The sequence below is a fragment of the Belonocnema kinseyi genome, chromosome 10 (genome assembly GCF_010883055.1).
Source record: "Belonocnema kinseyi isolate 2016_QV_RU_SX_M_011 chromosome 10, B_treatae_v1, whole genome shotgun sequence".
Lineage (NCBI taxonomy): Eukaryota > Metazoa > Arthropoda > Insecta > Hymenoptera > Cynipidae > Belonocnema > Belonocnema kinseyi.
This window is the reverse complement of record NC_046666.1, coordinates 90,369,244-90,379,689: the sequence shown is the minus strand read 5'-3', so window position 1 is coordinate 90,379,689 and position 10,446 is coordinate 90,369,244. Positions and strand designations below refer to the sequence as shown.

The window sequence follows — 10,446 nt, the reverse complement described above, 5'->3', positions numbered from 1 at the left end:
CTAAATCTTCTGAAAGTACCCATAAAAGAAGAAAGAAAATTTCCAGCAAGGACGACATTCGAGTACGAAAAAAATCGCCACCGGAAATGATTATTTGCGTTACATGAGGCACGGCTCCAGAGAAGTGTCTGGAGGGGGAATTTCCAATGATTTTAATTATTTTTAAAAATTCTCAAAGGTTTTTAACATTTTAAGGAAATTCAAATGATTTTATGGCAGTCGAAGGGATTGCACAAGAGTCAATAAAGTGATTAGATATTATTTCAAATATTTTAAGTGATTTTTTACGGATTTCAATAGATACACAAAAATTCTAAGCATTATATAATATTTCTATAAACTGCAAAGAATTTCACAAAAATGAGGCGATTTGTAGGTTTCCAAAGATTTAAAGATAATTTTGAATATCTCGGTTAATCTGCGTTTTAAAAGAATTTCCTTAAATTTCAAAAGATTTGAAAGGATTTCATAGGATTTATAAGATTTGAGAATATTGAAAAGGATTCGAGAGTATTTAAGAGAATTTTCGAGATTTACCAATAATTCAAACGACTTTTAAGAGGTTTTATAAAATTTCGGAGCATTTCAGTAATTTTAAAGGATTTTAAAGACTTTTAATAAGGTATTTTAATCAATTTTCCTGGGTCTCAACGGATTTCATAGGGCTTTAAATATTTCAAGATACTGAAAGGAATATCATCAAATTTCATGTAACTTCACGGGATTACAACGGATTTTATATTATAATGGATTTGAAGGAGTTTATTCACAAGAATTAAGGGATTTCAAAGAATTAAAAAAATTTGAAAAGATTTTAAAACATTTCTATTAGATTTCAATAACTTTAAAGGTTTTTAAGAGATTAGAAGGACATTTTAAAAGATTACTAAGAATTTATAAGCTCCTACAACATTTCAAGATTTTTAAAAAGATTTCAAAGAATTTGACACATTTTGGGTATTTCCAAGGTTTCCAAAAAAAGATCATTTCATTTAAAAACTTTAAAAGAACTTCCAATGATTCTAATGATTTTAAGTAATTCAAAAAATTTTTTATGCGGTTTTCAACAATTTACTAGACTTACAAAAGATTTAGAAGGATTTCATAGGAGCTATAAGGTTTTCAGGGATTTTAACATTTCTAAATATTATTTTTTCTATGACAAAAACATTTGGCAGGTCTGCAATATATTACTTCATTATTTTCTTCTTTTTTTGTATCTGTTCGCACACTTATTTTTATTATATAAAGATAATAATAGGCCCGCCAAATGCTTTCTTTCTCTTCTTTTATTTCTGCAAAGCATGAATTTAACATCGTTTTATCAATTACAAGGTATTATTTATCAAACTGATAGTAATTACTACAATAGTTCATTTACTACTTTTAATAATGTTCCTTTTTTTAAAGTATGCTTTCATTCTTAAATTTTTTACTATTTGTAATTGACTTTATTTCATCACGTTACAACTTATCGCATACATAAATAAATATAATGTTAACTATATAATTTAAAAAAATTAAATTCCAGTTTATTTCTGTTTTAGATTATAAAAATTTTTTTTTACACTTTTTGAATGTTTCCAAATTTAAAAAGTACTATTATATGTGAAGTTTCATTACTTTTGAAAACGCAGTTAAATGTACTTAAGTTATAATAAAAAACTTATACAAAAAATTTGTTAAAAATTCCCTCAATTTTTTTTTTGCTATAATTATAACAATATAGTTTCAAATAAAGCAGTTAAAGTACTGCTCCAGAAAATATGAATGACATTCTTTTATCAATGTATAATGACCTAATACATATTATTATAAGATATATGCATATACGTGTAATTCAAGTTTTGAAGAATCCTTATTTAAAGCCTTCGACATTAGCGAGCGACGCCTCATCGTACCTAATAACTGTGAGAAATTTTTTAACAAAATATTGTCACGCACATAGCCTCAAATTAATATACCACTATTAAATTTTTGAACGACAGCTTCACGTTTTTCGTGCACAGATCCTAATGAAAGTCAATAAAATTCGTAAATTTGAAATAAACAAAAAATCTATAACCCCATACAAAAAATCATTCACGGCGAATAAAAATAAAAAATTACGATATAATACACTTTTTATTAGCCGGTCACATTTCACTTAATGTAACTATTTTTGAACATATTTAATTACCTTTACGTTTATCTAATTTCACTTTACTAAATTAAAAACAACTTATAGTTTTATTCAACTTTATTACATTTATTATTTTTTAAATAATTGTCAGTTTTTCTTTATCGGTGATTCGGAGCCTGCGTGTCACGCCGCCAACCGTATATTTTTGGTACAACTCAGTCATCGCATCCTACTTTCTAACTACGCACACGGCCCTCTTTCAAGTAAAACCATCCACTGTGCACAAACTATAGAGTTTAATTGACATTTAGGTGAATCGAGATTTAGTACGATTGTATAGCAACCTATAGACGATAGTCGAATCGATAAAAGAAGAAGATCGGTAGTTCAACGTAGGCGTCGACGTCTTCATAATATATTTAATAATAAAGTTGCTTGGACTATTTTACAATTTGTTTCACTTTGTCCATGATGTTAAATTTTTGGACTCACGCCCAAGAAAGTAAATATACACAATTTTAAGATATATAAATTGATCAAACTTCATAATTAAATTTTGAAGTTAAATGTTTGAAAGGGGTGAAAGTAGTAATTTTTAAGCATTCTAGATGATTCAATATATTAAGGTCAATTAAATTTCTAAGACATGTTTCTGGAACGTTCCGCGGTATATGTCAAAACAAAAAAATGGACACCTGAAAGAACTCTGTCCGATGATTTTCTGAAGGACAAATTTCTGTTGAAACAATCGTGTTCCGGACCGGAACATATGATTTTCTCGGAAACCAATTGATTTTTCTATATAAAAAAATTATAAAGATTTAAGACATAAGAAGGTATACTTTCATTGAGTTACGTCAAAAAAAATTATTTTTGCGGAAATAAAAAGTAAACAAACTAATGCTATTTTATGTAACTTAAGCTATTTCAACTATTTTCCTGTTATTGACAAGCACCGGGAATGTAAAATAAAAAAGGCCATTTTTTCATCATATTTTTTTATTTATAAAAAATTGAAAATTCAATTAACAAATCACTTAGAAATCTTATTAGCTTTTTTTCCAAATTTTTTTTCTCAAAATCGGTGAAGGTTTGTGGGCTTTGCGTTATTCTGAACCAAACAAGTCATTTTTCTTTCCAATATGCATTTTTTTGCTTAAAATGTTCATTTTACTGTGTTTTTTGGGATTTTGTAAATGCTATAACTGGTAAATTTTGCTTTCATCAAAAAAGTCATTAGGATAAATTGTTTGTCTTTTTGAATGCTATAAAGATCCGTAGAGAAAAAATTTGAATTTTGAAAAAAGTGATCTTAAAAATATTCAAAATGTGCTCACTTTTTGAATATTTATCCAAAATGGCTGTCTAACGAACTCGACTTTTATTTGAAGGTAGTAAAATTATTTACCAAAGGAAAATCAAATCAGTTAATTCTTTTGAAAGGCATCGTGCTAACAAAAAAACCACGCACGGACAGACACATTAGTAAAAACCTGTTTTTCGGATTCAGGGGATCCCAAAACGTGGACATTTGACAAAAACCGGAAGGGGGGGGGGGGAGTTCAAATTTTACACAAATCTAATACATTCTGTTGATGAGAATGTATGAATTAATTAATTTGTCATGAATAATGTTTCGGTAATTCTGTATTTTGTTCGAATCGTGAAAAATAGCACGAAGAACATTTTAAAGAAAGTAAATTGTTTGAAAACCCACGCATGAGACGAATAAGAAAATGAAAAAACATTAGTTATGATGAGAATGTTCCCACGCAGCGGGCTGATTCTTTTATTGTTAATATCGTTTTTCACAATCAAAACACAAAATAAGTATGCTATCAAAAAGTGATTTCAATCAAATACGTAGATCTTTTTAAAATGCAGAACTTTTGTCTAGACATATTTTCACGTATTTTACACTGTTTAACCACAAAATGTAATTTTTGATCTTCCATTATTGTTTGATGCTGTCAAAATTTGAATTTTCGATTTTTCAAAAATATTCAAATATTTGTTAAAACAGTCTGGTAGGGCATTAAAAAAGAAATATTTTTCATTTCTTGACTTTTTTCCATATCGTTCGTTCTTTGGCTAAAAAGGTTGATTTTCAAGTGTATTTTGAAATTTTGTAAATGATAGAACTCTGGTAAATTTTGTTTTTATAGAAAAAAGTCATAAAGATAAATTGTTCGTCTGATTAAATACTATGAATATCCGTACAAAGAATATTTGATTAAAAAAAAAAGTGGTCTCAACAATTTTCAAAATACGCTCACTTTTTGAATTTTCACCCAAAATGGTTGGCTAACGAACTTGACCTTTATTTTAGGACACTAAAATAGTATTCCAAAGCCCAATCCAATCTGTCAATTCTTTAGAAAGTTATCGTGCTCACAAACTGAAAGTCTACAGTCGGACAGACTCATTCTTCAAAACCTGTTTTTTGGAATTCATGGGGTCTCAAAATGTGGACATTTGACAAAACCGGGGGGGGGGGGTCAAGTTTTATACAAATCTAATACCTTCACTTGATGAGAATGTAAAAAAGTCAACTAATCGGATTCGGCACCATAGGGCACCCGACCTTTCTGACATCTTGGATCGAGTACGGCAATTGGCTTCCCCTTCCATTCGCGCCAATGCAGTGCTTACGGTGGGGGGCGTCGATTCACTCCAAGTCACTCCAAGTCGAACGTATTTGAGCATCGAATTGGCGGGACCATGATCCAAGAATACACGGTCTAGCCATCAGCTACCTCAATTTCGTCCCCACTTGCACTCCACCACTTTTAGCCATCTTGGTTACCATAGCAACCGTTAGCGTCTCGGTCTTCACTCAAAAGATTTGAAATCATGAATTATGGCTACATTGTAAATCAATGTCAATACCTGTGAAAGTTCTCAATATTCAAATAAGGTGCAAGAAGCGGACACTGCTGACGCTATCCGTTTGTGAAAGCGCGTCGTGTTAAGATTAACTTTGTGAAAATTGTAGTGGTGTTTCTATTGAAAATATCATTGAATTCATTATTTCATATGAATATAAGATCTAAACATGTAACTTTGTTTACCCTGAGAGGGTTCTCTTGTTCTCATTTAGTGCTTATGTATATTCGAAATATAAAAACGGATATTATCAAAATACAGGATATGATATCGATATTTTGCATTAATTTATTTCTGCTTTAATCCCGAAAACAATACTTTTTTTTCTCCTTAGATGGATGATACGTAATTTCATTCGCGTTAAAAGGTACAATTCCTCAGGTGCCTTGAGAGGTTATGTTATCCATATTTCTAAGTATTTCTTCTATATTACAAGTTAGATGTTATATATTTGTTTATACTTTAGATCAGGCATCTCAAAAATTTCATTATTTTCAAACTAATTTAATTTATTGATAAACTATATAATTTCTTTATCTTTTACTTACAATCTTCGTTCATTGCATTTACTTCCTTTCAAATATACTTCATTCTCGCGCGCTCACTTATCCAATATGGTTAAAAGTGGTGGAGTTGCTTCTTATTGGTTAACTTTTTTTTAGTTGCGTGTGGCTAGACCGTGTATTCTTAGATCATGGGCGGGACCATAGTTTGTTGGGTCATGTATCTCTATGGAACTTAGTCATGATCTTTTTTTTATTCTATAATTTCTATATTGACAACTCCGAAGCTTGTCTTAAAATAGCAATGAAAAATAAGAAAAACTGCTTGAATACTTCCCGAAGTTGTAACATAACGTGTTTTCCGTCTTGAACAGTGATTATAATGCTTGAATTGTATCTGAATTAATATAAGAGTTTCTATGTCTCAAGCAATGCACAGACCATAAGCTGTCAAAGTCAAAGAGATTTTAGAAATCTGTAATAAATCAAAAATGTGATCGGCGCGGAGAGCAATGTGGAAAAGGATTTAAAGCGAAGGAGGATAAAATTTCATTCAAAGCAGCAGAATTCGCCTCAGAATTTTAATCATGTAAGTTTTTTTAAAATCATTTTAAGCATATTATTATATAATAGTATCCTCTAATAAAAATAAATATTTAATGACAGTTTCTCAATCATTGTTTAGCCCTAATCGCAGGACTGAGTATGGAATAAAGTGTTAATTAATGCTATATGACACTGGTTTTTACTTCACTCCAGGTACGATTTTTTTTATATTCTGAAAGACCCAACCAAATTATTAACATAACTGTACAGTCAGTTTTTATATCTGACCCCATCGAAGTGGTGTAGAAAACCGGTGTAGTGTAACTTTTTCCAACTTCTTTGGATTTTTTTGGATTTTTTTTTTAACTTGGATAATAATAGAAAACATTCTTTCACCGAGTGAAAAACTGGTACCTAACAGTGGAATATGGTATATACAATGTAAAAAAAGTTGGTGTAAATTTACATCCTGCGACGATGGAAATTATTCGATCGGTGTGGCACATAGTAAATAAGCAGAATTCTGTAAAAATACATATTTTTCTTTTCAACTTGCGTCCGCGATGAAGAAAAAATGCAGGAAGTAAATTTCCCGTCGTCGACCCCGTAAGTCACCATACAGAATATAAGATTATTGAGGTCAGTAAATGGATTTTTTTCTACAGGCAATTAAAATTATAATTAATAGCATTTAATATTCGTGGAGTTTGTTTTGTTTCATTCTAAATTACTGAATAATAATTAGCACAATTATAAAGGCATTAAAATCACTGCAATCATAAAGTTTATCATTACTCATTAATTTTCATCCAAAATGAAACTGCAGTGAAGAAAAATATATATGAAATTATAAAAACTGAAAGGTCAATATTTTATTTTTCCAAAGATTATACAAGTTTTGTTGTTCGAACAATATTCAAGTACGTTTAGTATTTAACTATACATACTTATATTAACGAATAAAACATGAAAGCGCTAAATATTATATTATTTCTAAGGCTATAATTACTGTTATCTCCACAATGACAGGCACGTGAAGTATTGAACTAATAATTAATATTTAATCAATTTAATAATGCGAAGCTAAAATCAAATTCTTTGGGTTTTTTTTTTTTTTTTTAATAAAACACACCGCCAACATTTTTATTGGCTCTTCAAATACAATTTCCTTCAATTATTCTGAGATTAGAGCTAAACTTTCCCTCATGAAAAATTGAAACTCGAAGATTTTTGTTTACTTGTAAATAATACTATTCTAATTTCATCAAATTAAATCATAGAAGTAGATTTTTTCTAAATTATATTATGCAAACAAATATGACACTATTTTGGAAATAATATTTATCTTTCTAACTCGTTTTGTGAGTTCAAATGTTGAACATAATAATATCCATACTTAAAACAAATTATTTAACAGTAGTTTTCTGGTTGTGCGCTCTAAAATAGAATATAATTAGCAAGTCTTTAAATTATACGGAACAACTAATAGAAAATATATTTATTCTGTAATCTATAACCAGATTGCGAGTATTCTTTGTTTAATATTGAAAAACGCCATTATTCCTTATCAGGGTCAGTATTTTCAAGAAGTCGTACTTTCGATAGTTTATTTGAGAAACTTAAACAGATCATCTTCGAACGCGCTCTATCAGTTGCTTTATTTCCAATATCATAACTAGAAAGAGTAGGTAAGAATTTAAAGATACATTTTAATTTGTACATAAAAGAGTTCTTTTTAGAAAAATGTTTGGAAATAAATGTGTGTTTTTTTTTTTTAAATTTATTTATTAAGATAGAAATTCTGTGTGAAAGACTTTGTTTTCGATGAAAACTTATTCCGAATATTTGCGTGTAAACCATAAAACATAAACCTTCATTCTTAAACCAAACAGATGAATTTTTAATTAAAATTATGAAACTCCATCCAAAATAATTAATTTTTAACAAAAGAGTTTAACTATGAGCCAAATACTTAATTTTTTATTCCAAAAAAGGTTAATTCTGAATGAAAAATGTACTGTTTGAAATACAAATCACAAAAGATATTAATTTTTATAGGAGACACAGTAGTTCAGCCTTGTGGCGTGCATTTTGAAGCATCATACGTTTCTGTTTCTTATCATTCCTGAGAACGTAATCACAGCTGGTAAAAGGGGGCAACGGGAATAGGTGAGTTCTCTCTGTTTTGGAGGTTTTCTCTAACTTTCGGCCACCTTGCCGATATTCAAAACTATTCACAGAGGTGAAAATATTTTAAACCTATTTTCCATGTTCAAGGGGGAAAACGGAATATAATCTTTCGACAGTTTAAAAATTCAAAAAGTATTTTTTTTAGAGTGAAAGAACAAATTATTCTTCATTATTCCAGATAGAGAATCATAAATTACTTCAAACAATGAAAGATTTCAATTTGAAAAGCATCCCCATTTAAATGTGCACACTGCCATCAATACTCACAAAAAAAATTAATTCATACTGAATTCACAAAAATGAAGACTGCAGATTCACACGAATTAGGGAAAATCAATGTTCTTTAATATAGTAAAAACAATATTTTGAGGTTTAGTCTCCATATAGTATATAATAGTTATGTCTAGTAGTATATTGTATATATGTAGAAGCATTTTTATATAACTACCTTTTCCAAATTTCAAAGCTGGCCACAATCGTAAAAAAGCCTTAAACTTGTTCACACAAAAAAGATACTACACTAAAAGTTAATCTTTGGTTAAACTCCACGTCGTGCAAAACTAGAATGTCACAGAATGTAAACAAAAGAAATTCGCACTAAATGATGAGCGGTACAAATGATCCAAATTTACGGCCTGAAAATTATTCTGCGGCGTTCGTCCGTGTGAACTTACTCCCTCACGATAGAAAAGCACCAATCGTCAAAATGTACATACACTTTCGTAGACTTAACGCCCAAAGTAAGCTCATCACCTTACGTAAACTTACTATTTCCCAAACCGATAAAATAATTTCCATCAACGAACGTAGTCATTTTATAGTCGACTGCAAGTAGAACAACCTTCGTTCTATTTTCACATTGTAATCAGAAGTGAAATTACACTAGATTGCAAATAAGTACTGTATTATCGTAGATTAATCAGGTTATATATTGTAATTTGAAAATACACAGCACGTATAATTACTAGCTGATTGTAAATATAACCAATTTTTTTAACAGTGTACCAAAAATGAGAAAGCCCATTTCTCTCTAAGGCTTAAGATGGTTATAGCCCTAGTATTTTTGTTAAAGTTGAATCTTGGAATACTCTGCACGGGGTTTGGTCGATATACACCAGAGTCGCGTTTTAATTCCAGTTTCTGGGGTTGCCTGCAAATAGCCTTCGAACTAAAGCGAGGCAATCGAAACGGAAACAGTGAGGGCTGCCTGAATCGTTTCCAATTGGAATATGTATTAGGGTGGCCCAAAAAATCACATTTGAGAAATTTTAACGGGTTTGTTGGCCAAATCATTCTAGTAGTCAAATAAATGTATGCCTATTTTTTTATTTTCGAAAAAAAATATTTTTAGAACTCGCTCTGGCCATTTTTATATCTTATGGAGTTTAACATGTAAAATCTTTCCAATTTTTATTTCTTCGATTTTGGACAGGAAATTATAATCCAATTTATTTGAAATTTAATAAACTTGTTCACTTATCAATGAACATTGCATTTATCGCCATTTTCTATCTCAGAAATATTATGCAAAAGTTTTAGGCATATCAAAAATGGCATAAAATGGCAATTTTTGGAAGCTTATTGTGACCCTCAGATATACTTGTGTAACTTCACATTTTGAATAGACATTCTTTACTATTGAGAGTAGATTTCTAAAAAAAATGATTAAAAGTATAATTTAAATTGAGCAAAGCGTAAGAAAAGCTTATGAAAAATGACGCATTTAAGTTGAATACCGGCTGAAGGGACTTCAGGTGGACGGCTGCAAAACAAGTTGACCCACCGTCGGTCCGCTCATTGTACACCGTATTTGCTGTCATCCCAAGCTGCGGTGACTGACAATGATCTGAATGGTCGAGTAATAATAAGTTAATAAATCTATAGCTGCACTCTGGGTTAAACCTGTAGCTGGTGTAAGGATTTCTTTACTTAAAATCAGGAAACTTTGAAGCCTCAGAACGAGTTCTAAAAATATTTTGTTTTCAAAATAAAAAAATAGGCATACATTTATTTCCCTGCGATAACGATTTGGCAAACAAGCCCGTTAAAATTTCTCAACTGTGATTTTTTGGGCCACCCTAATATATATTTATATATATTCGGTTCGGTTTTGATTCCTCTAAAATCAAACCGAAGGGCCTATGACAAAGCCACCGAACGCGTCCTCGGGTTGCGGATAGAGGGTCCCTGTACCAAGGG

The 10,446-nt window shown here is 30.3% G+C and overlaps 1 protein-coding gene across 9 annotated transcripts in view; it reads left to right on the top strand.

Moving 5' to 3' along the window:
- The first annotated feature begins 2,498 nt into the window (after nucleotides 1–2,498).
- LOC117182211 (D-glucuronyl C5-epimerase B) overlaps nucleotides 2,499–10,446 on the top strand; it is a 66,174-nt gene continuing 58,226 nt past the window's right edge. For 3 of the 9 annotated variants that reach the window (XM_033375285.1, XM_033375278.1, XM_033375286.1), the window contains exon 1: nucleotides 5,736–6,100. In XM_033375285.1, the coding sequence (XP_033231176.1) occupies nucleotides 6,099–6,100 (2 nt within the window). In that variant the 5' untranslated portion in view covers nucleotides 5,736–6,098. Of the gene's footprint in view, nucleotides 2,625–5,735; nucleotides 6,101–6,177; nucleotides 6,271–8,115; nucleotides 8,227–10,446 lie in introns of those variants that run through there. The other 6 variants (XM_033375280.1, XM_033375281.1, XM_033375279.1 and 3 more) reach the window with 5 other exon arrangements.